Here is a 27,375-nt window from a genome sequence, read left to right as displayed (position 1 = left end):
ATGCAACACTTATTATGGCTTTTTCTTTAGGGGTTATTTTTTTTTTAGCTCAAAATGATGTCATTAGTACACGAATCCTGCGCAAAATTAATGCAGGTATGCTTACTGCCTCCGATTTGGTAGGTGCTAAGGGCTCCTGAGGTGTGCCTGCACTACTACTATTACTCTCATCTGTTCCTACTGCCAGTACTACCCCATCTTTCCTATCATATATTGCAGTTTCTTTTCCTCCCTCCCCAAAATTGCCTCCCCTCTCTTCAGTCCATTTCTTTCTCCTTCTCCCCTATCTTATTAGATTAGTTAGCCACTCAAATATAATATGTGATGTGCAGGATACTAAGGTGCTCGTTTTCAAAGCAGTTAGACTTACAAAGTTCCATAAATTACTATGGGGCCGATATTCAGACCGCGGGAGGGAGCCCAGCTAACTCCCACGATCGGCAGTCAGCCCAGATATTCAATGCTGGGCTGTTTCCGGTAACCAGATATCCAGTTTATTTTTAGATGGTTTAAAGTTAACCGGCTGTCGATGTTCGACGATAGCCAGTTAACTTTAAATAGGCTAAAGATATACCAACTATTTAAGCAGCCTAATGTGACCAATTATAATAGCCGGATATGAATTGAATATTCAGAGGTAGCTGGCTATATCGGCCGCTGAATATTGCCTGATAGCCTGTTAAGTGCTTAACCGGCCAGGTGCTGTTCCTGGCCAGTTAAATAGTTTTTAATATCGGGGGGGAATGTAACTTTGTAAGTCTAAGTGCAAATACACCTCTAAGTGCCTGATAAACTTGGAAACTTGGGGAGCGGGAGTTAGATGCAAGGGATGGTTATGTGCAGTGTTTAGAAGCACCCAAACGCACTTGCCGCACACTTTACTGTAGAAATTAAGAGCCAGTGGTACTCAGAAATATGTTGTACAGCTTTGATGGATTAAATCTAATAGTCTCAGCAGTGCAACTTACCAGTGTCTTAGTTTCACACTGGAAGTATTACAGCACCCACCTCATCACTGACCAATAGATCAAAATTTTCATTTCTTCAAAAAAATACTTCATTTTCTTAGAAACTTCATATTTATTTATTTATGTTGTTGCATTTGTATCCCACATTATCCCACCTATTTGCAGGTTCAATGTGGCTTACATTGTACCCTAATGGTGATCGCCAATTCCGGATCAAGAAATACATAGTGGTATTAAAGTTCGATATCTATTCTCTTTACTGTTTCAAATTCATTTAAATCTTTTATAAAATAAATAAAGATTCAACGTGTTTTTGTAAGGAACTGTATCAAGGATACAGTTCCACATTAGGAATAACTGCCCAGGAAAAGGATCTAGGTGTCATTGTTGATATGTTGAAACCCTCCACTCAGTGTGCAGCAGTGGCTAAGAAGCAAACAGAATTTTAGGAATTATTAGGAAAGGAATGGAGAACAAAACTGAGAATATTATGTCTTTGTATCACTCCATTGTGCAATCACACCTTGAATACTGTGTGCAATTCTGGTCACTGCATCTCAAAAAAGATGGAATTAGAAAAAGTACACGGCAACAAAAATGATAAAAGAGGAGTGGACAACTTCCCTATGAGTAAAGGCTAAAAAGGCTAAGGATGTTCAGTTTGGAGAAGAAATGGCTTAGGAGAGATATGATAGAGGACTATAAAATACGGAGTGGAGTGGAACAGATGTGTATTGCTATCCTTTCCAAAAATACAAGGACTAGGGGGCACGCAATGAAGCTATTAAGTAGTAAATTTAAAACAAATTGGAAAATATATTTATTCACTCAACTTGTAATTAAACTCGAATTCATTGCCAAAGAATGTGGTAAAAGCAGTTAGCTTAGCAAACTTTAAAAATGGTTTGGACACTTTCCTGAACGAAAAGTCCATAAGATGGACGGGAAAATTCACTGCTTATTTCTAGGATGAACAGCATAAATCTGTTTTACTTTGGATCTTGCCAGGTACGTGGAACTGGATTGACCGCTGTTGGAAACAGGATACTGGGCTTGATGGACTTTCAGTCTGTCCCAGTATGGCAATGCTTATGTTATTAAAGCACACCTGTAATAAGTCTGTACCTTATCATTGAATCCGAGGTGCCCCACTTTCCTGCCATCTGTCTGGGCCACAGATCCCAATACATGTGCATGATGACAACACAAGACTGGTAATAAGCCTGGTGCACATTATGTTACAAAGGTAAATTTCACAACTTCTCATCAAGGTCAACGGAACACCTTTCTAGTTGGAGGGGCCGAACAAACCCACCTCCAGCCCTTCCCTAGTCTTACCATGATGCTGTGTAAAAGAAAACTGTAAAATGTCACTCTCTATATGACTACTATATGAGAAAGAACTAGGGAAAAGTCTAATGAACTGACCTTACTTTTTCTATCACCTACGTTTTATAACACTTATTCTGTACTTTGATTCTGAAGAGTGAAATAATAGGGTTGGATTTTGTTAGGGCTGGGAACTTCACATTTGTTACAAATATCTCAGAGTCATTAAATCTAACATATGTAATAGCCCTTTTGCATATTCTATTTGAAATTTTCATACTTGAGAGACTTTATTTAATATTGATACATTTCTATTGTTATTATTATTTATTATTTATTGCATTTGTATCCCACCTTATCCCACCTATTTGCAGGCTCAAAGTGGCTTACATAATTTGTTACACACAGTTAATCCTGGATGTCAGGTACAATTGTTGTGCAGAGATTAATTATGGGAAGAAATAAAGAGAAGGAAGGAAGGAATTTAATAGGTATGTTAGACGATCGGTTTTCAGAGGTGGATTTGAACGGTTCTGGGTTTTCATTGTAGGTTTTGTGAAGAAATATGTCTTGAGGGCTTTGCGAAAGATAGTTGTTTCGTTGATTGTTTTCAGGTCTCTAGGTGTTCCATAACTTCGTGCTCATGTAGAAGGTGGTATTATGCATCGTCTTGTATTTTAGTCCTTTGCAGTTGGGGTAGTGGAGGTCGAGAAATTTGCGGGATGATTTTTTTAGGCGTTTCTGAGAGGTAAATCCACAAGGTTTAACATGTAGATTGGGGCGTCTGCGTGAATGATTGTTGGGAAAAATAATCTCTGATTATGGCCTTACTTCAAAACTTAATAAAAGTTGAACCGAGACTGTACTGGAGTGGGCAATGGCCGCATTGGCCCACTCCAGTCGGCTGCCCCATGTTTTTGAACTAAAGAAAACGTAAAGAAGCGTGGTTAGGAATATTGGCGGCTATGGCGGACGAAAATAAAAGCATTGTAATTTTTCTACTTCCGATTAACTGCCAAGGGCCTTACCCCCTCTACCCGCACACGTCACCGTCCATTACAAAAGACACCACTCACTTAGCGTGCGTCAGGCGCGCAACGTCACTCAATCACCCCGGTGACGCCATAATGCCGGGCGTCGCGGTCGCCCCTGGCAACCGCTCTCCACGTGCTCACCGCGGCTCCCTCACGCGCTAGAGCTCCCGGCCGCCATTTTTTCACACGCTCCGTGCCCACGTGGCACCAATGGGCGGGCGCGCTGGCGCACGAGGGAAAAGGACGTCGAGGGCGTGGTCCGCCGAAGGGGGTAGGGGCGGAGCTAACAATTTAAAACAAGACCGGCGTTCTAAGAACGTTGGGCAACTAACCGAAGAAAGAAAAGCAACAAAGAAAACAAACAATCGGCCGCCCGCTGAGCGGGTCATGCGCAGTGGCTGAGATCACAATAAAAAACAATCACAATCCCATCATGGAGAGGAGCGGCCCGGGCGGAGCCTGTAGCCCGCAGAGCCGGCCCAGGCAGGCGTGGGAGAGGTGCTCCGGAGCAGGGGGAGGAGCCGGGGACCAGCCCCGGCCTCAGGAGGTTGGGGAGCAGCTCAAAGAGGCTCCCCGGAGAGTGGAGGCCGCGGGTTACAGTGCCCCGTGTGGGGAGAGCGAGGCGCTGCAGGTGAAGTCGGAGGCACCCGAGGCCGAGGAAGCCCGGAGCCCAGGGCAGGGCTCTGAGCCCAGGAAGGGCCACTGCGAGCACAGGACCCCCTCGGCCAGGGGATTGTGGGAGGCCCCTGAGCAGAGGACGAGTCACAATGACCACAGGGCAGCCGCCATCAGCAGGGGATTATGGGAGGCTCCTGATCACAAAAAGGGCCACTGTGACACCGAGACCAGGGCTGCCCTCGGCACCAAGGGACCATGGGAGGCCCTGGAGAGCAATCAGGAGCCCCTGGGCGGAGATGACAGGAGTAGGGCCAAAGCTCTGTGCGAAGGCAGCAGTAGGGGCATGCATGTGATAGTCAGAGAGCGAGCCATCAAAACGGAGGATGTGGAGCGGGAGAGCGCTGAGGAGCAGCGGGCTGAGGAGCAAAGTGAGAAGAAAGACCTTGCCAGCATTGCCAGGCCTTCTGCACCCAACGGCTATCTGCATCCTCAGAACAAGGAGGTGCTCTTGGCCCAGGATCCCAGTGTCTTTGGGACGCTCTCCCAGGACCTGAGGATCCCGTTGACTCTGCACCCTGTCCCTCCAGGCACTAGGATCCAGTTTCAGGGACCCCCTTCCGCTTCGGAGATGATCCGACTGACAAAGATGCCCCTGACACCGGTACCAATTAAAATGCAATCTCTAATGGAGCCTTCTGTTAAAATTGAAACAAAAGATGTACCCCTCACAGTACTACCCTCAGATGCAGGTATATTATAGCAATGTAATAGCAGCTGTTCAAAGGTGTAGTTGCCTCTTCTACCTACTCTCTATCTCGTCTCAGGTATTCTAAGCAATAGGTTTTGTAGCTTGGGTGTTATCAGAATTATGTGCACTAACAGCAATGGAAATGGAATGTGATCCACAGGTAAGAGCAATTATCCCATAAAGGTCACTGCCCAGGACACTATGGGTGTAATTCTCAAAAGGTTGCCTCAAGATAGGTGTTGGACTGAGCCATGTTAAGTGCAGATTCTACAATGGCAATTACATGCATTAATCTGCACTTACACACCTAACTTCAGGTGCAAATACTTATGCCCTCTCAATGGGTGGTGTCTATGCACATATCTTAACTGTCAGGCACATAACTGCTACAGTTCTGGAACCTATGCGCCCAAGGGCTAATCATGCCCCTGACCTGTCCATGCCCTTCCCAAGTGCACACCCCCTGACAGTTGCATGCTGTGTATGTTCTGCATATAATTTGTAGAATAACAAAAGCAAATTAGTACCAGTTGACACCAATTATGCTAATTATAAGGTTATACATATAACGGGCACTATTTATATCTTGCGTTCACAACTTTGCTCATTAACCCCCGGATTCTATATAGAACACCTAGAGTTACACATGATTCTGCATGTAAATCTATCTGTATTGTATAACTACGTGCATAGATTGTTTTAACAAGGTGTTAAGTGTTAACAGCTTGTAATAAGCAATAATGAGTACTATTTGGCAAAAATTAGAATTTATGAGTGTATTCTGTAATGTACTGTTCCTAAATTCTAATGCACACAAGCAAAAAGGGGTGTGGTTAGGGGACGTGGAAATGGGCGTTTTGTGGTCGTTCCAAAATTTACGCGCGTTGTGTGGGTCTGTGCGTAAATCTACGCGCAGGGATTTACACAAGCTTTTTGGCTTAAATGGAAGTGCGTAGATTGTCACATTAACTATGCCTAGGCGTATTCTAATTACGCTCAGTATTTAGAAGACACTTAGGCATAATTGCCCAGCATACGTTAGTTTTAGGCGCTATACCTAAGTGCAAAATTGTGCATGCAAGTTTATAGAATTAGGGGATATTGATGTAAAATACAAAATAAATAAAAATTAGGAAAATGTAATTATGTTTTTATTTCACATTTATTTCCACATTTCTCATTCATAATTGGTAGTTCTGTCACTTGTTTTCGCTTGTCACCTGCACTTATTTCTAGTTTTGCCACATTTCAGTTCACCTATACCTGAAGGTGGCAAAATGCTAGTTTGGGACCCCGGATCAAGGCCTGCATAAACACATAATTGACTTACTTCTTTGAGGAGTTGCACACTTTCTGTGGCTATACATATTGGGTCGCGGCCACAGAGAGTTGATAAGTTCAGTGCTGGATGAAGTCATCAGCAAAAGAAAGAGAAAAACTTTGATTTACCTTTAACCCATGAGACTAAGCCTCTGTTTTCACTATTTAACCTTTCACTGGGTAAATTTTATCTGCCTGATGGCTCGCCAACACAACATAGCTAGCAAGCCCTGTCCAGGGTGAGCCGAAAGGGCACTGGGATCTTTGTGACTAGACTAAGATTACAACAGCTATTGAGAAATGTGTAAAGCATATATGATAATTGAAACTAGAGTTTTTTTTTTTAATGTAACACTTCTTGTTGTAGTATACAAGGTAGCAAACTTTACTGTTCCATAAATATGAGCTGAAAAGACAATGTTTATAGGTACTGCAAGGGAACAATCAAAGTTTAGGAAACAGAACACACAAGCTACTTTCTTTGAGAAAATCAGTACTCCGCATATGCTTTTCTTGTTAGCCTGGCAGAGCTATATGTTTTGTAAATTCTGTGCGCTTTAAGGAGGCCGGCTAAAAATCCTAAAAAATCTAATTCTCTGAGGATTTGTGCCCTATAGATAGATGTGACAGTAGTATATAAAGCCCTTATTTGATTTGTCAGGAAAAGAAACTATACTCTCCCTTCAGTATGTCAAGAATATACACAGTAAATAGTAAAAACTATTACTTCGGTCTCAGAGGGCAATTCTAGAAAGTGGTTCTAGGCACTATTCTGTCAGGTAGAACCTAAGTGTCATAGCGCCTAACTACAAGGGGGTGGAGCATGTGTTGGCCATGAGCTTGTTTCCTAGGTACATGTATAGTTTGTAGAGTCACTTGGCATGGCAAATTACGCCTATACTTAGGCTCTCTGCCTTTATAGAATTGGCGCTAAGCACAGGGCATTGAGGCGCCAATTTATAAAAATGTCCTTTTAAACTTTTAATTGCTAAGCAATTTTTAAAACTTCTTTATGCAGCTTTTAGTTCTGTATCTCCGTAGGCAGTCATCCTCAAAGTATTAACAGAAATTCTGCTTGATTCATGGATGTGATGTCACTGTTGATATCACAGCTACTATAGGTCAGTTATATTTTTAATCACCCACACAATGTCTCAAGCTGACGTACAGAATACAACTAACAAAAATGGTAAGAATGCATAATACAGGAAAAATGTGCAAACAATAGAACAAATGGAAACCATGTTCACGGGGAGATAGTTACGTAATTAAATATCATGATGATCAATATATATTGATCATTATATTGAGAGAGACATGGGAGAAGCCACTACTTGCTCTGAGATTGGTAGCATGGAATGTTGCAACTAATTGGGTTTCTTTCAGGTACTTGTGACCAGGATTGGCCACTATTAGAAGCAGGATACTGGACTATATGAACCATTGGTCTGGCCCAGTATGGCTATTCTTATGTTCAGTCAGATCAATTAAAACCTTAGCCTTGGCATAACACTAGGTACAATAAAAAGTTAATGAGTCCTTTACACTGGACAGCAGAAAGCTTAAGTATAAAAGCAAGCTTTAAGAGCCTGTCTAAAAACAAGATAATTGCTTTCTAAATGGAGATCCCTGGGAAGAGAAATCAATATGAAGGCTCAGCACTCGTAGATACTCAATTCCTTGTTGCAAGTTTGCACTCTTCGACTGAAGGAAGGCAAAAATGGTCTTCATCAGAGTGAGCACATGGATATACCATTTTACTTTGATAAATAAACTGGACCTATGCCATGCAGGACCTTAAAAATAATACAAATAATCTTCAAATATTAAAAATGAGTAATCTTGAGAAACTCATAAGAAGAAAGGCATAAATAAATATTAAATGAAAGGAGTAAAATTGCAGCTTGTGTGACTCCATAATCCAATTGAGTTGGGTCCAAGGTTTTCCTTCTTTAGATTGATTTGAAATCTAGTAGATTTAAAAAAAAAAAAAAACACCTCAAATTGCTGGAGGTCGTATCTCGAACACTGAAACCAAGCAACCTTGATGAAAGGATCTTAACATTTTCAAAGGCAACAGCTATTCCAGTTAACTTGCTAAAGAATGCTGGCCATGACCGATGGAAACATAAGTAAATGATGGCAAGCATGTACACAGTTATACTACCAAAAACTATCTTCACTCTGTCTAGAACAGACATGGGCAACTTCGAGAGTTGCAACTCGGTCAAGTTTTCAGGATTTCCCCAATGAATATGCAGATGATATATTTGCATACAATGGATGCATGCATGCAAAGAGATCTTGTGTATATTGGGAAAATCCTGAAAACCTGACTGGGTTGTGGCCCGAGGACTGAGGTTACTCAGCCCTGGACTAGAAAGTGTCAGTAAATTGCCTCAGATTTGATACTCCATTTGACTTCCCACATCCCTTGGGTGTGTGGGCACAACTGGTTAAGATTCCCTGCCTTATACTGTACCATTCCCTCAGGGTTTTGCAGCCCAGATGGATGACTCTGCATTCATTAAATCTGAACTGCCAAATTTTAGACCAATGTTTCCCAAGTCCAGTCCTGGTGGAGTACCCTTGCTAGTCAGGTTTTCAGGATATCCACAATGAATATGCATGCCAGAGATTTGCATGTAATATAGGAGGCAGTGTATGCAAATCTCTGGCATGCATATTCATTGTGGATATCCTGAAAACCTGACTGGCAAGAGGTACTCCAGGACTGGACTTGGGAAACATTGGTCTAAAATTTGGCAGTTCAGATTTAATGAATGCAGAGTCCTCAGGCTATCCACACAAACCAGAGTCTGCCTTTTTGCAGATATTGGTATCCTCTGCAAAGAGGCAAGCCTTAACTGACAGCCCTTGCACAACATCGCTTACAAAAATGTTAGTTTATTCACACTGATAATGCCCATACTGACATGCAGAACTCGGCAGTGTACAATCCATTATCAAGAAAAAGCAACCGGAAAAAGAACTACACTATCCAAAGGACTGAAAAAACATCCACACAAGAAAATAGGTCCAGTCAACAACCAAAAGTTAAAAATTTCTAAATTCAGCAAGTAAAACGTCTTGAAAACTCACCGAGGGATAGACAAATGTAACAAATAATAACCAAAGACAGGGAACGAAACTAAAAAAATTCAATGAATCAAAAGCTCAGCCGATCCTTATGGCACACCATTGGTAACGCCCTTATCCTCAGAGTGAACACCATTTACCACTACTATTTGTCACCTCCCTCTTAGTTAGTCAGTCAGTAATTTTAGATCCCCTACTAAGGAGGCTCAGTTTATAGCTTGCCTACGGGGAATTATGTGTAAGACCTGCTAAAATTTAAGTACACCACATCTAGCATTCTGCCTTGATCCAACTCTCTGGTCATCCAGTCAAAGAAACATCTAGAAAGGCCTACCTCTAGTTTATCCATTGGATTCCAGAATTTACACAATTCTCTGTTTTAGCAATGCTTCTATTTACTCTCCACAGAGGTCAGACTGACTTGTAGTTCCCAACATCCTCTTTAGTTGTGAAGAGGGCCACAATCCACCCTTCTCCAGTCCGCGAGGACCCTTGAGTTTCTAAAGCAATGGTCTTCTATAATTTTTAAGTCGAGGCCACTGTGCAAATGACCTGGAGGAGAGCTGCTAAATATCTTCCTATATGAGGCTTTGACGCTGCTGACCAGTGTGTGTCAATGACATCAATCCCTTCCAGACCATCTTCAGACTTTTCACTGGTGATTTCCTCAAGAAGGTGGGCATTTCCAAATGCATTCTCTTCATCTATTGAGAAACACCTTGTTCTTCAAGCATGCGGCTCTTCTTACTGTCTACCTCCTTCTTTCTGTCCTGAGCTTGGGTAGAGGAGAGGCAGAGCGCAAAACAGAATGAGGATGGGGCCATGCGTTGAAGAACACTGCTCTACAGCACTGAAATCTTCAGAAAGCAGAGTCACCAGAACTTCCCTAAATTTCTTCAGTACCTTTGGATCCAGCCCCATCGGTTTGTGTACTTTTAGTTTACTAGCCTCTCACATAGTTTTTTGAAAATCATTTGAGGTCTACCTCACTTTCATTCATATTTGTGTTTTTTTTTCTGTGGCTTTGCACCCAGCCTTGCATCTGTCAAATGCATCTGTCAAAAATATTTGTTAAGCAATTCTGCTTTATCCTCATCAGCTTCTGCATATTCCTTCCCTTCACCTTTGAGTTGAGATTGACACATTTGCGCTTCCTCCTAGCACTAAAATAAAATAAAGTCTTGGCGTTTTTGCTTTCCAGACTGTTTACCAGTTCTTATCTTCCTCTTTTTGTGATCTCTTGTAGTTTATGAAGGTTGACCTTTTTCCCCTTACCTTTTCAGCTAAATTCTTTCCTAAGAAAAAGTGTTATCTTTAAAATATCTTTCAGTTGTGCTCACTTGTTTTCTAATCCTCCCCCCCCACCCCCAATCTTGGCAGTTTTCCTAAACTCTAAGACCCTCACTTTTGAATGACGTGTCTTAACACTGCGCTAATATTGAACCATACCAACTATTCATTACCGGATGCCAGATGTTCACCCACTATGACATCCAACGTTCTCCCCATTCATAAGCATCAGGTCCAGTATGGCCACCTCCTTTGGTTTCAGTTACCAATTGTGGAAAGTTCTTCCTGTAGAGAATCCAGGATCTGTCTTCTAGATGACGCCATAGAGATGTTCCAATCAATATCTGAGTCATTGAAATCACTTATCAACAGCATTCCCCTTTCATAGCAATATGGTTTTAAGACAGTCACTGTATTGCTATGAAGGGGAATGCTATTGAAATCTCAGTCCACTTCTGCCTGTGAAAGAGGTCTGTATATCGCACCAACATAAAGTAAGGGGGTTGTCAACAGGACAATGGAAATCAGAACAACAGGCAAAAGGAACATTGAGGTAAAACACTTAGATTTTCAATAAAAAGAGGAACAAGAGAAAAAAAGAAAAGAAAAACGGAGAAGAAACAAGAAACCACATGCCGCTGCCAACAAATGGTGGATGGACTCAAATGAGAGGTATCAGACTAAGAAGAAGAGAGAAGTTTTATCTTTACATTTCTGAAGAGAGGATTTAGTCCTAATATGAGAAAGTGGAAGGCTGTTCCAAAGAGTAAGAGCAATGACACTAAAGCAAGAATTCCTAATATAGTTAAGACAAATATGATGATAAAGAAGGCACAGCAAGAAGATATTGAGGGGAAGAGCGGAGGGACCACTGAGGGCATAAAGGGTGAGGAGACTGGAAAGACATGAAGGTTCATCCAAGTGCATTCAAGTATTTGAAAGGAATCGTGTATACTCAGATATGAAAAGAGGAGAAACATTATCTTACTTTTTCTTACCAAATAATAGCTTAGTAGCTGTATTTTGCACCAACTGTAGCCGTCTAATTTGGATGACTTGCAGATCATTATATAGTTAGTTGCAATAGTCTAGGTACAGCCAGAGCTATGAGAAGGATTCTTCTTTCCAGATTAACTTACAATGCTTCTTCCTTACCTCATAAGTTTTGTAATTTGGTTGTTTAAAATTATTTTTGACATAGTGCCACTTCTCTTCCCTTTCTTCCTACCGTATCCTTCCTGAATGGACTATAGCCCAGTGTAATCACATTCTAGTCACGGTTCTTTTCAGTGCCCACCACTAAATCCAAGTCCATCTCTGCCATTACAGCCTCTAGATCCAGAACCTTTTTTTTCCCATACTGCAGGTATTAATATACATAGCTTTCCAGAAGTTGCATTTTCTTTCACATTTTTATAGAGCAGGGGTTCTCAACCCAGTCATCGGGACACACCGAGCCAGTCAGGTTTTCAGGATATCCACAATGAATTTGTATGAAATAGATTGACATACAGTGGAGGTAGTGCATGAAAATTTATCTTATGCATATTATTCATCGTGGGTATTCTGAAAAACCTGACTGGCTTGGTGTGTCCAAAGGACTGGGTTGAGAACCTCTACTCAAGGGATGTAACATTTTACTTACCTAAGGGCTTTTGTCTGCTCGAAGGCTTTGTCCACCCATTTTCACTGATCCTGGTCTAAAGCTCTCTTCAGTGGGTTAGTCTGTTGCGGAAGGCACTTCACCCCTTCTTTGTTAGGTTGACACTGTCTGTACTCAGCAGCTCTTGGTAAATCATCTCATGGTCTAGGAAGCTGAAATACTCTCATTGACACCATCTGCAGAGGTATGCATTCACCTCGGATGAAGGTCATTGCTCTGGCCTTTACCTTCAACAGCAAAGATTGATAAGAACACCACTTTTGCACTTATCTGCTTCACCCTGTTTCCCAGAGCCATGAAAATATCTTTTGATATGTTTGGTAAAATACCTAGCAATAAAATCGTGCCAACATGGATAAGAAGCATCAACTAATGGTAGTCTTGATGAGTATCTGCAAACTCTCCATAATGTCTTAAATCTTGGTATCATGCAGACAGCACACCTCCCAGGGCTTCATGTTTGGTTGACCGATGGATGCCTCTGTTTCTATATTTTCTTCCTTTATAGTCCAACCCAAGTGGTTTTCAGTAAATAATGATACAACATAAAATAATTCATCAAAAGTTCAATAAATAACATAAATTATTTGGTACAGTAATGTATCATATGTCACAGATAAAGAAACCAAGAGCTCAAAAGGCCAGGTTTTTGTTGCCTTGATCTTTACTTTATTCATTTCTTATACCACCAATCACAAACAACAGTTGAGTAGTTCACTATAAAAATGCAAACAGCATAAATCAGTAAAAAGAAAAACAGATCTAGGTAGCAATATAAAACATTCTCCAAGCTACTGTTCCTCTGTATAATATTGCTTAAAAGGAAAGGTCTTCATTTGTCTCCTAGGGGGCCTGTACGAAAGATTAGCTTGTTATCTGCAGCAGGGCTTATAAGAATAAAATGGGACCTGCTGCAGATAACTCGAGTTAAACTTTAGTAAAAGACCCCCCCCCCCCCCCCTAGATTGCAAATAATTGATTCAGTGGCATAAGAAAGACACTGACGGATATGTTTCAGCTTTGAAAACTGAAAAAGTTATCAAATTTGTCCTGCTTTCCAAGACTTTTTAACACTTTGCTTCTTCAAATGGTGAACATAATTCTGAAATTACTTGAATCGGACTACCTTTCAATCCATATTTATAACTTACCTTCAGCATTTGAAGTCCCTGCATAGCTCACATGAAACTGTGTGTTTCAACAGCTTTGCAGGAATCATTGGGCAGCTATATGTAGGATGTCTGAAGGGAAGGGCCCAAATCTTTAAGAAAGTGACTTTTTCCTCCAAACACTCAGAGCCAGCCTCAGGATGATAATGATCAGACCCATCCAGACTGCTAAAAACCATCCCAAAAGAGCCACAGAAAAGCCTAAAATAAAACTGTGGATTACAGTTGCTGGCCAGTGAGATGAGAAGCCATCATCCTAAAATATTTTTGGCATGCTGGCCAAACAAATCTTGCATAAAGATGTTTCTTTTTAAATGTAAAATAAATGTATTTCTTTTGTTCATTAAGATGCTTGCCTAGGTGTCCCTGTCTAGAAGGAAGAATCCCTTGTGGTCCTGGTTTATTCTTTCTCTCTTAAAATCTCCCTTACTCCCATAGCAAACCTTGAAAGCTTCCTCTGCATGTCAGCAGATCTGCCCGTGTTTTATCAAATGTATGTGACTAATCCATTCAAGGAAAGCTAAAAATGTATCCATATATGTAATATGTCTGTACAATGTGAGCTGCTTGGACTGCATGATGCAGAATTGCCAAGTTATTCTAGGCCATCAAGTCAAGTTGAACAAGAAACTTTAACCACATTTAGCAGAAACAGAAGGATTCTAGATCATAGATGAAAACCAAGAATGTCTTCAGCTATCACTGGATGGCTGGAGTTATTAAGTTCATGCCTGTTGACTAGCTTAGCCAAAACTGGTGCAAGCATTTTTATTGCCCTTGTAGGCTTTTGTTTTCCTTTGAAAAAGCGAGAAGAGTCAGTCTATAAAGAAGTAAGAATTCAAGATCACTAATAATTTTATACATTTCTTGACTGTGTTACTTAGGAATGCCTGATACTCCCTTTAGTAAAGACAGGAACGGCCATGTAAAGCGGCCGATGAATGCTTTTATGGTTTGGGCAAGGATCCATCGGCCAGCACTAGCCAAGGCAAACCCAGCTGCTAACAATGCAGAGATCAGTGTGCAGCTAGGGCTGGAGTGGAACAAGCTCAGTGAGGATCAAAAGAAGCCATATTATGATGAGGCTCAAAAGATTAAAGAGAAGCACAGAGAAGAGTTCCCTGGTAAGGAAAGCATCTTTATTCAAATTTTAGTTGTAAGTTTCAATGGATACACATTGGGCGGCATTTTAGAAAGGATGTACAAATCAGAACTGAGATGTCTAAATTAGTACATCTCAAATTCCACTAGGATTTTAGAACAGGATCTGTTGACATTGAGCCTGTTTTAAGATACATGGAGAAATGGATGCTTATCTTCTGGTTATGTGTAACAGAAGCATCTCATGTTCACCTAAAATATCAACAGGTCAATACAGGCACATAAACATTTATCTGTGTTCTGAAATGGCAAGATAAATGTTTATGTGGCAGAACGTAAACATTTATATTGGACGTTTACAAACATAACCATTCATTTTTCTAAGCTGTCACAGAGTCCCAATATCCCTGCCTGTTTTGCATTTACAGAGAGCATCAACCATGGTGGGGTGCAAGGAGGTGACCTCCCCTAACCTATCCAGTGAAGTGTTGCTCATTAGGAGTGCTTCTCTGAAGTTTAGATTTCCTGGGTAGCAGTTGTAAATCCTAATGTCAGTCTTTTTGGAGATAGACGTGCATTCCCCTCCTGAATGGGAACACACGTTTATTTTCAAGGCTTGACCTAGTCCCACCCAAAACATGCCCAGACCACATCCCTTTGCCAGATGCCCTTGACGTTCATATCCTGACTTTGTAAAATCAGGATTTAGAAGTTCCTCTGAGGACATGCAGGACTGTGAATCCTCAGTCATAGGTGACATCACTGATGGAGCTCAGCATGAGAAACAGTACACCTGTAACTTTTCTAGAAGCAATTGGGCCATCTCACCACACATGTGCATCTGTTCCCACTTGCCACACGGGACCTCCTCAGTCTAATCGCTGTCATGTAGCCTTAGGTTTTTCTCTGTTTTTTAATTTTTATTTCTTTTTTTTATGTCAACTTAGTGTAGATCATTTTATGGGCTTCTGCCCCAACCAGGATTTTTATCACCATTAAGTTCTTTGATTTTTGTGCGGCTGATTTTCCAGACAGCTTGTCCCAAAAGGAGACTCCCAGCGGTTTCAAGAGGTGTTCTGTTGCAACAGGACCATATCCATTGTGGATACCCATTTATGATGCCTGCAGTGCTTGGGTCCAGACTATGATCCCTCTTATTGTTTGCAGATGTCAAAGAGAGGAATCCATGGTAGAGAAAAGCTGTTTGGTGTTAAGAGTAGTCTATCAGCATCAGAAACACCAGTCTCCATGGGTTTACATCGACATCAAGAGTTTCTTGGTCACTCTAGATATCAGTAGGGCCCACCGGGAGCAGTCATTGTCCTATTCTTGTCTAAACAGGAGGAAGGATTCAACCTTTTCATTGGTGCTGAAAAGGAGTGTGTCGTCAGCAGCCTTTGAGGAGCTTTGTCAATATTGAAAGCAGGGGCAATCTAACTGATACTGCCTGAAAGAGATGCCTCAACATTGAGGCCTAGAGGGGACTCAGAGTCAAGGTCAGATGCCCCAGGGGAAATTAATATTGGTGTCTCAAACCATAGGAGGCCTGGCTCTTCTGTTAGAGTAGTGCAAGATGGGCAGAAACTCGGATTTCACCAGCTGACCTCCGCGTGCTCTTGGGATTCTGATGAAAAGCCAGGGAGCTTCTTAAAGAAGAGGTCCAGGGGTTTCCTGTCAGAACTTTCCCCACCACATGAGAAATGCAAATCTTCACAACAGGTGAGAGATGACGGGCTATTCTGTTTCAGTTAGAGATGGAGGAGCCTAGGGCAGGAACACTGGATGTCCCTCGATTCCTCAAACAACCCCCACCCCAGAAGCTGCGACAGGGCCTGTTCACAGAATCCTAAATGACCATAGCAGGTGTGCACATGCGCAGTGAGACAGCACAAAGAACTCTAAAAGAGTTGTTGGGTACTGTTTTCTGCGCCAGGTTCTGTTGGTGATGTCACCCATGAATGAGGACTTAAGGCCTTCTGGCCTTGGAAAACACCTGCTAACTTTGTTTTATGCAATATAAATATCTAATGTCAGTTTATACGTCTAAAGCCCGAATAGTGCTTCTAAAATAAGAACCAAATTATTGGTAGTAATAATAATAGGAAACAGCTGGTTTATTCTAATATAGATCTTGATGAAGGTTATACACAATATACGCTAAGATTACTTATGCCATAATTGGATTTGGGGAACAAAAGGTAGGACAGCCCAAATTTTAAAAGAATGCAGATGGTTGGTTTTGGTAATTTCCTCTCGCAGTTTGTTTTTGTCACACTAATGCAAAAGTTTTTAGTGGCAGTATGTAGAGTTATACATGCTGTTTAGTTTTGTACTCAAAAGAATGCCTATGAGATCACTTACAAAATAAGACTTTGTGATGCTTAAAGCATTGAACACATTGAATTGACTAATGATCTTGTCAAGCTCTGTAATCTTCATTAAGTCTGTTGCTATGAAAGGCCTAAATGGAAGGAATCAAAAAATCATGAATAATCTATATCTAAATCATTTTGAAAGACTTTAGAACATGGCTGAAATAATCAAATGAGTAAATAAATGCTGCTGTCAGATGAACGTGTTATTTCTCATTAGAACTACTATCCTCATCTAACGCTATTAAACTGAACCAAAAAAAAAAAAAACTTTTATCAAAAGAAGGCATTAAAGTTCCATTTTTGTATCTAATTCACTACTTCGCTTTGTGTACAGTGGCTCTTACTGATGCTTTTTTCAGCATTGTACTGTCCTCTTCTATTGTGCTGAACTTCCATGTTGAATGGGCCAAGTAGTATGTTCAAAGTAGTGTAGTTTTGTAGATATCCGAGTTTAAACATGTTTGTTTAATCAAAAACTTGATATTCTGCCTTTCAACCATCAATCAAAGCAGTTTACATATTTTAAAACAGTGAATGGAAAGGAATTACAATCGAAAAATAGGAAAGAAAAGCTGCAAGCAAGAAAAGGGGGGAGTTGGGGAGGGGGAGGAAACTATTTTTTGTCAGAGCATGCACCTAGTGCCCAAAGGAGTTGGGGGAAGCTTGTAAAAAGAGGAAATCCTTAACTTCTGATCTACATTTCTTCTAAGAAGGCCCTGACTGCAGAGGAAGGACTTAGGGTATTTTTCTCTGTCTAGTTGTTTCTAAGCAAGATTGAGAAACTAAAGGCATCAAGAGACGGTGCATGAGAAAAATCAAAGAACTGTATATAAGGTGTTATTGGTACAGAAAGATAGGAAGGTGCGTTTTATATAAAGAGCCCGATGGGTGAGAGTAAGAAATTTATGCTGATGCTCTAAAAAAACAGGAAGCCAGTTGAGCAAATTAAAAGTGAGGTGCAATGTTCAAAGTACCAGGCATGGGTCACGGTCCAATTTGAGGCATTTTATACTAGTTTAAGGTATTTGATTTGATTTTTAAATTGTACAATCAAGCATCTACTTGTACAGAAAAGAGAAAAGAAAGGGAGAAAAGTATTCATATACAGGCTCATTTCCAAAGCACATAGTCTGTGTAACTTTGTAAGTCTGCGTGCTTTGAAAATGAGTACCATGATCTGTAATTATCCATGATCTCAAGTCCACTATATATAGGGAGAACCAAAACAAGAAATATTGTAAACTATAAAGTAAAGCAAGCCAAAACATGGTATAGGAGAGGAAGTCCTATCTCCATCCTCACTCAACATAATTCCTCTAGATGAAATAAAGGCCATTAACTGAGGAGCATCAAAAGAAAGACATACTTATGAGACCTATACTTAATTATGCACTTACAAGGGAACTTTAAGAAATATGTAGCTCCCAACTGAAGAACAACAGGACACAATAGCAAATCCTGTTTTCTCTTCCTCTGATTTTCTCTTGAATTATATGGGTATGTGTACTACAATTTAGAAAACAAACATGATGTCTGAAATGCAAACATAAAAGCCGCTCTCTATCAAAAATCAAAGCAAATGTAACTAACAGTGTTGTGGTTTAGCCATCTGAGTCTGAAGTATTGACCAACGCAGAGACATCTAAAGGTTCTAAAGCTTGTATCGGTTCCAAGTTAAAGTCCCATTTATCTTCCTTTGAGTTGGTAAATAGTAAATCTCAGTTGCAGGTGGAATCTTATCTTCAAAAATTCGCAAAACGTCCATTAAATAGCGTAGAAAAAGTTCTTTAGCTGATATAGAGGCAAGGAAAATTTAGAATTCTCAAATTTCAACCTCCTTTTTCTTCTTTTTTTTTTTTTGTTTGTTTATTGGCATTTATTTTCACATTACAAGATTAACTTGCAAATTGCAATACAGAGAAAATCAAACTATAGGAAACTTTCATAAATTTATGTTCGCTCTCTTTCTTAGACCACTTATTAAAGAAAGAGGGAGGAGTATTATTAGATGAAAAGGTCAAAATGTAAAGGTAACAACAGAAAAAATGGCTAGCCTGAATATTCCATCTTATTCAATTACTTATTAGTTATCATTCATACATAGAGTCTATTTGACCACTGCTTTCATATCCAAAAAGGTTCAAAGTTGTTCTGGCTCAAAAAATGCATATTAGTTACCCAAGAATCTTATAAGGCATTTACACGAATATGCCAATAAGAATGTTGCGCCTAATGCCTTAGTCTCTTCCCTGAGAGCTAGAAACATTTTCCTTCTATCTTGTGTTGTCTTAGTGACATCTGGGTGGGTATATCCATAATCTGGAACCACAAAAAGTCTTTGAGTTCTTAAAGTATAACTTCAATACTGCATTTAAGTCCTGCTCAAATACGAATGATATCATGAATTCCTAACTCAGAGATATCATGAATTCCTAACTCAGGAACATTAACTGAAGGCAAATTCTCAGAAGCTTCAAATCTCACTCCTGCATGTAAAGATGGTGGAAGGTAATAAACTTTATTTAAAGGAGGAATAGCCGAGGAGGAGTATTGAAGAATATCTGTTAAATATTTTTTGAAGAAATCTGTCGCATTCATTCCTTCCGTCATCGGGAAATTCAAAACTCTTAAGTTAAAACGTCTATTATAATTTTCTATTTGTTCAATTTTCCGAGATGTCATAAGTTTTTTTTCCTTAACCAAGGCTTCAGTAGTGGATCTTAAATTTGAAACCTCTAATTGCAATTGTGAGGCTTGGTTAAGTGATTCTTGTTTAACTTTGTCTATAGATAGTTAAAGCTTCAACTTTACTCACAAGGAGAGATGTATCTTGGGCCGCTTTAGTAACAGCTGTAGTCAATTCTTGTATCGCTCCCCAAATAGGCTCTAATGTTGCCACCACGGGAGTCTTATGCTCCACGTTCGCCTCCTCTGCGGCCTGGGGTAGAGCACTGCCGACCAAGGCTTCGAAGACACCGACACCCGATTCCGCTAGGACTTCCTCTAAACCCCTCGGGTTTCCCGCAGGACATGGTGGTGGATTAAGATCCGGTAGAGAGAAAGATGTTTCTGTCCCTAGTAGTGCCGTCGCTCCTCCATCGGTTCTAACAGCAGGGCTCAACAGTCCGGTATCTGATGGAAGACTTGTCGCATATTGATGAAGCGTGCGTTGGATCGGGGATGAGGTTCTGGTCAGCGACAGTTGACCTTTCACCGTCCCTTTCCTTTTAGCATGTGGCATTAAAGGTAAAAAGCACAAAGTAGAAGCAAAAAAAGGAGAGATGCTCAAACTTTCTCCAAACGAGAGACACACATCTTGACTCCTCCCCCCAGCCAGCAGGGTTCTCCTCCTTTTTATTCTTAAGAATTATAGATTCCAGATGTTTTATATTAGCTATGGAATCATCAGTTTTAATAATCCTATTTTCAATTGAGGAAATCCTTGGCTCACGATCAGTAACATTATTTTATAATATTTTTAAAGCAACACTAGCTGTATTAATTTGCAAGGAAAGAATTATACCAAGATCGTTTATAGCGTGCCTGATAGATTCTAGTGTAAAGGAGTAGGGATGTTGTAGATGGAAGTACTCCTGTTGTAGCTAGTTGTGTGTGGAACCACTCCCTACGCCTCTATACACCTCACAACTGAGGGGGGAGAGCAGGTAGACAGGAAAAAAGAAGCACTGTTTTTCGAAGCCTGCTGTAAGTCAACAAACCCACTGTGACCCTGCGGTCAGTAGTGCTACTGTGAAGTCAGACTCTAAAGCTTCCCTGAAACACAAAACTCCCTCTTCTCTTTCAGGAGAGAATCCTTCTCCCATATGGCAGAAATCCAGTCAGGATAATAATACAAACATACCATTCCTTAGCCCAGCAGGGCAATTTGCCTCTGTTATTCCTGTTCATATACAAAGATAATATTATAAATATAGATTCTCATAAAAAACAGTAAGCGTAAAGAAAGCAAGGGAGGAAAAAGCCTCAAGAAGCACCCAGCAATAAACAATTAGCTGGTTGAGCAGGACTTCCTCATAATTGGCATAAAAAAACCTCCTATTGCACTATAAATTTGTATTCAGTTTCAATAGTTATCACGGTCTGTGGTGGATTTGGAGAAAGATAACATGCAGCTAAGTATTTTTAAGTTTTGATAACTATTGAAATTGAATAAAATTTATAGTAACTCAATAACTAATATTTGCTTAACATGAAGGAGAAATTTTTGCCCAGCACTAAAATTTTTTTTTAAATTTTTAATAAATAGCCTCACAAGCCCAGGGTACCAAACATATATAGGACACCCTTTTATATGGCTATCATCATTGGCCCCACCACCAACCTAACCAACCACAGAGAAAAACTCTCCTAACTAACTGAGAGAAAAGTCTGTGGTGAAGGGTCGGTGGGGAATACAAAATTTTTTTTTATTTTAGTGCAAATAGCAAAATCCATTCATCAAAAAATATAAAGAAGATAAGAAGTAAAAACTGTCCATACATCCAACAGAGCAACAGTACCAGAAAAGAAAGGTACTTAATTTCAACTGAACCTTTTCATATCCAGTATCTTCCTTCCTTCCTTCTGTCTTTTTAATCCAACACTCCACTAGTGTCAATGCACTCTGTCGATTTTGACGTTATGGACTCTATCGTCTTTATTCTTCATTTCTCACTTCTCAACAGAAATAGAGCTCAAACTGTTTTGCCTCTTCATCAGGAGAAAGAGCAAAAAATAAATAACAGAGCCATATTTTCTTCTTATCTATAACAAACAAATTTATAGTGCAGTGGGAGGTTTTTTATGCCAATGATGAGGAGGACATGTTAAGTGATTGCAGGAGTTATAAGTTTTTCTCACACGCTATTGTGAGGTATTACCCTCTGATTTCTCTTTTGTTTTCCTAGCTCTTTATGCAGGTTGGTTTCTCTCCTTGATGTGGGTTTGTAGGTTTCTCTAGTGTATTAGTTCATTATTTGTTGTATACTGTATTTCTTTTTCTTATTTCCTATGTGATGGAAAATTGTTTAAAATGATTTTAAAAAATGATTACGGAGAGGTGAACTGGAACCAAAAGATGAAAGGTTGATAGTTAAGATATAGTGGATTTCAGATGAGATGGTTCACAGCGAACCTAGAAAAAACTGGGAAAACTAGCATGTGGGTTCTGTAAGGAGGAACTGGAAATACACATCTCGTAGTTGGCTGCAGAGTTCTGAAGGGAGAAGGTTTGTACACAGAATAGAACAATAAGATGGTGTATGTGTGTGTGTATCATCCTTCGGAAAGCATTAGCATCATGACCCCATTGGAATTATGGAACATGAAGTGGTTATGATTACCTGGGACATTCCAGTTCCAATAAAAAGCTTGATGCAAGAAAAGTGGTCATTGTGATAAAAAAAAGAACAATACTGATAATAGAGGTCTCTGTGCCAAGTGATTATTCTGTGCCTTAAGTGGAGAAGGACAAGATCTTCAAATACCAAGCATATCTTAATGAGTTGCCTATATATGTTAATATTTTATGATGCCCAGAAGGAAGCCCTCTTTGGCACGATGCAGGTACTACAGTGAGTGTTCGCAGTGCATATGGGAAAATGAGATCATACAGTACGCACATTTGGAAACATTGCCATCGTAGACAGGAAGAGCACCGTTACTGAATGAATTACAGGGAACACTGGATAGTTGCAGCCAAGCTTTTGTAATGCTGCTAGATATATCAGCAGCATTTCACTTAGTAAATCATGATTTAATAGTTGCTTTAGTGCTACTGAAGTGTCTGATGTAGTTCTGGGTTGCTGAGGATAAGTGGGAGAGGGAATTTATCAATGCCTCAAACTATGTATTGTTGGGAACCACAAAGTTCCCCTTTTTGCCCATTTTGTCTACATTTATTAGATATCTGTGCAGATAATATATTTATTTTCCCAAAGATGGATTCGATGTTAGATACGTATGTTTTCATGAGCTCAGTATTTGAACAAGTATTGTAGTTGGATGCAACAAAATATAAAGGTGAACCCTGAGAAAACAAAGATACATTGGGCTGGTGGATGGAGAGATAATAAGCCATTAGGTTCCTGAAATAGTAGGTGCCAGATTTTCCTTAAGCCGGTTGTGTATATTGATTTGTATCTGAAACACTAAAGAGAAAGCATATAGCATGAGAGACCCACCATCCTTCAAAAAAAATCTCAGAACCTTTCTAATTATTCGTTGAATTCTGTAGTTGATACAATGTAGCTCTAAGGCTATAGACCAGGGGTTCTCAATCCTGGCCTCGGGTCACACCAGGCCATTCTAGTTTTTATGATGTCCAAAATGAATATGCATGAGATAGATTTGCATAAAGTGGAGGCAGTGCATGCAATTTGTGTCATGCATATTCATTGTGGATATCCTGAAAACTTGACTGGCTAGTTGTGTCCCGAGGACTTGGTTGAGAACCCCTACTTTAGACTAATGAAGATTTATACATGACATTGGTGATACTAATTCCTTTTCAACCACTGTTATCTTAGGCAGATCATTTTATTTCTGTGCCTGGTATTGGTGGAGATTGTGATTGTTTTGCTTATTTTTAATCCCCCAACCCCTGTACATAATCTCACAGGCAAGATTTCAAATCACCATTTAGAGTTAAATGTTCATGGTTATTGGAAATTATAAACACAAGAGATGTGGCCAGTATATGGGAACAAGAATCACACTTTCTGATTCATTAAGCAGCACTTAGAAATAATACCATGAAAGGTCAATTGTCCCTAGCAACTAGTGAGCATGCATGAAATGAGAATTAAATAGTCCCTGTTTATAGTTCTCTTCAAGAGTAAAGACACTTTCTGTAAGACTAATAATGACCTTCGAGTTTGGTATTTCTTGTCAGATAAGGAAGTATGACTGTCTTTTGCTGTCAATGCCAGCAAGGGATCGTAGCTACCAAGAAATCTTCTCCTTGTTGTTACTAATTTCCACAGTAAACCCCATTGTATCTTTTCACATTTCCAAATCTGAGACCCTGCAGGGCTGAATAAGCATGTGATGCATCCTGCTTCAAGCACGCTGGTAATTAACCTCTTTATTTCTCTACCACAGGATGGGTTTACCAGCCACGACCTGGTAAGAGGAAACGTTTTCCTCTAAGCTCTTCGACAGTGTTTTCTAGCACATCTCAGAATATGATCACCACAAGCCAACCCACAATTTATCCCTACCGGTCTCCCACCTACTCAGTTGTGATTCCCAGTCTGAGTCATTCAGTTGGTAAGTTTGTTGATTTGGGTTTTTAGTGTTGTTCCATTGAAGAGTATTTTAATTTACTTAAATGTGCAAGGCACCCAGCCCTAGGTGTGCCCTTTCACTGGTATTCTTCATCCATTCTCTGTTATTCACTAGTGCCCTCAGTTATGAGTAGCATCCCTCCCTTCTCTTCCATTATGCAGTCCTACATACTGATTCTGTCTTTCATTCTAACTTTCTAAACTCTTACAAAACCCTCTCAATTCGTATGTACCCAACATATTATAACATTTGCCATTCCTGTGCTGAACCCCAGTTCGCTGTAATGCGGATCTGTCAAAACCTCTGCCAGCACCCTGATCTCCAAACCATTCTGCTGTAGTCACTTTTTGCTGTTATAGCGAAAGTCTTTACCATTCCAGCTATGATTCTACTTTCTCAGTCCTGGACATCTCCTAAGCAGAAAGTTCCAGTCTAGTTGCACTGATGAGTCTTGAGATGTAAACACCTATAGGCTGCTTGAAATTCCCACTATTGGAAAATGAATTTGCATTCAGGGTTTCTCCCTGCTGTTTGATATTTACATCACTCATTCTTTGTTTTTACCAATGCATTCCTTTATAAATGTTCTTTATAGTATGCAAACTGTGGAACATCTGGGGTATCTGATTATGTTCTGCCGTGTTATTTTTCAACTGCACATGCACAGAAACATGTACACATAACTTTCAACTTGTGTGACATTCGACTCATAACTCTTAGGGTTATGGCACATGTGTTGAAATTTCATGTGGATACTGAAAAACATGCAAAAACATTGAAACAGCGTTCAGTGTGAAGGATGCGTGTGTGCTCCCAGAATACATTTGTCCTGGTTTTTTTTTTTTAACTTCTTGCTCGCTAACCAGTGGAAATGCAGTGTGGAGCTTGAGTTGGATGCTTCAAGCCTGTCACGTGCTGGTAAGTTTTTGATGTCACAGGTGCAGAGACCAGACCTGTCCAGAACTCTCCATTTTTACTGATCAGGGAGATGTAATAAATGTAGGAAATTTTAAATAAGTTCTGTGATCTTTTTCACTAGGTTAGGTGCTCTTCAGCGGAGTGCAAAAGTCTGGAATAGGTTGTTTGTAAAGTGGAATTTCAGTATCTTTAGTATAAAATGTGTGCTTATTTAGTGTTATTTTGGGGGACTTCCTGCACAATGATTCTGTAATGCTGTTTCAGTCATAAATGTATGTTACATACAGTACTTTTTTTGTAGAAAAAAGGGTGCCGGTACTCATTATGGGTGGGGTCACCACATATGGCTCCACCCCTATGATAACCACACCCACATTAGCCACACCCCTTATACCAGCCATGGCACATATAAACAGACATAATTGAAAATATTATACTAGTATAGGAGAAAAAAATAATGTGATTTATTTTCATTATAAATAATTTCTGTAAGCTGTTACAGCTCCAGTATACCCAGTGCAAAATTAGACAGCAGATGTAACTTCTCAAATTGGACATATTCCAAACACTAAAATGAAAATAAAATGATTTTTTTCTACCTTTGTTGTCTGGTGACTTTGTTTTTCTATCCATATTGGTCCCAGTCTCTGATTCTGCTGCTCTCTATCTGTTCTCTTAACTCCGTTTCCATGGCTTCCTTTCCATTTATTTCTTTACTTTCCTCCTTTCTTCTTCATTTCTTGTCCTACATCCATAAGTAAAAGCTGTGTCCTCCTCCATGGAATTGACTGGAGGAGGTATAACGTGGATCCAGCTTTTGCCTATTTTCTCCATCCATGTTCAGTTTTCTCCTCTCTTCCCTTTCCCTCGTCTCCATCCAAGTGCATCTTCTTCTTTTTTCTTTCCTCCCCTCCATCCATGTCCAGCACTTCTCCTCTCTCCTTCCCTCCATCCATGTCCAGCATTTCTCCTCTCTCCTTCCCTCCATCCATGTCCAGCATGTCTCTTCTCTCCCCTGCCCTTCTCTCCCATGTCTAGTGATTCTCCTCTGTCCCCTGTCCTCCCCTGCCATCCATGTCCAGCAATTCTCTCTTCCCTGCCCTCCCCTCCCATCCATGTCCAGCGAGTCTCCTCTCTCCCCTGCCCTCCCTTCCCCTCCCATCCATGTCCAGCAATTTTCTCTTCCCTGCCCTCCCTTCCCATTGATGTCCAGTGATTCCCCTCTCATCCATGTCCAGCAATTCTCTCTTCCCTGCCCTCCCCTCCCATCCATGTCCAGCGATTCTCCTCTCTCCCCTGCCCTCCCCTCCCATCCATGGGCAGCAAGTCTCCTCTCTCCGCTGCCCTCCCTTCCCCTCCCATCCATGTCCAGCAATTCTCTCTCCCCTGCCCTCCCCTCCCATTGATGTCCAGTGATTCTCCTCTCTCCCCTGCCCTCCCCTCTCATCCATGTCCAGCAATTCTCCTCTCTCCCCTGCCCTCCCCTCCCATCCAGCAATTCTCTCTTCCCTGCCCTCCCCTCCCATCCATGTCCAGCAATTCTCTCTTCCCTGCCCTCCCATCCATGTCCAGCGATTCTCCTGTCTTCCCTGCCCTCCCCTCCCATCGATGCCCAGCGATTCTCCTGTCTCCCCTGCCCTCCCCTCCCATCGATGTCCAGCGATTCTCCACTCTCCCTTCCCCTCCCCTCCCATCGATGTCCAGCGATTCTCCACTCTCCCCTCCCCTCCCATTGATGTCCAGCGATTCTCTACTCTCCCCTGCCCATCATCCTTCTCCCAGCCCATCCTCCTCCTCCACTGCCTGCCTGCCTGCCAGTGAAGCGATAAAGAAAAGCTGCCAGTGTCGGACTCGGCAGCGCGAACGATGCAGCAATTGAGAGAGGCTGGCAGCGTCAGAGCCTCCCTCTGTGAGTCCCGCCTATGCGGAAACAGGAAGTTGAAACAAAGTTGGTGGGACTCGCAGAGGGAAGCTCCTACGCTGCCAGCCTCTCTCAATCACTGCACCATTCACACTGCCGAGTCCGTAAAAAAACAGTAAGTAGGGGAATGAGAGGAAGGGTGCAGGACTTGCCGGGGGAAAAAAGGTGCCGGTACGCCGTACTGGTGCGTACCGGCACAAAAAAAGCCCTGGTTACATATGTGAAACAGCTTGCAACTCAGGTACTGCAATTTACATCCGAATAGCTCAGCTGCTTTCTGAATGTTGTGATCATGACATTATATGGATGAAATAAAGGCATTTAATTTAATTTTTTTATAAATGTGGCAAGAAAATGGCCATATGGGTGTGTGTTAGTGACGGTTATTTTTTGGTAGGTCAGCTTTTACTCTTGTAAATAGTCTTGCACCATCCTGGCATTGAATGGACCAGCTTTAGGTGGTATCTGGTGACCACTTGGTTCTAGGCTGCAGTGAGTGCACCTGTCGGCTCGCTTTTTTGCAAATGCCACTTGG

The 27,375-nt window shown here is 40.9% G+C and overlaps 1 protein-coding gene across 1 annotated transcript in view; it reads left to right on the top strand.

The window, feature by feature from the left end:
* Positions 1–3,764: 3,764 nt before the first annotated feature.
* The window catches only part of SOX30 (SRY-box transcription factor 30), a 30,990-nt gene continuing 7,379 nt past the window's right edge, over positions 3,765–27,375 (top strand). The window contains exons 1-3 of the mRNA XM_030212459.1: positions 3,765–4,698; positions 14,123–14,362; positions 23,816–23,983. Coding sequence (XP_030068319.1) covers positions 3,765–4,698; positions 14,123–14,362; positions 23,816–23,983 — 1,342 coding nt within the window. The remainder of the gene's footprint in view (positions 4,699–14,122; positions 14,363–23,815; positions 23,984–27,375) is intronic.

The sequence above is a fragment of the Microcaecilia unicolor genome, chromosome 8, assembly GCF_901765095.1.
Source record: "Microcaecilia unicolor chromosome 8, aMicUni1.1, whole genome shotgun sequence".
Taxonomy (NCBI): Eukaryota; Metazoa; Chordata; class Amphibia; order Gymnophiona; family Siphonopidae; genus Microcaecilia; species Microcaecilia unicolor.
The sequence above is the reverse complement of the archived record's forward strand: the minus strand, read 5'-3'. Positions and strand labels throughout refer to the sequence as shown.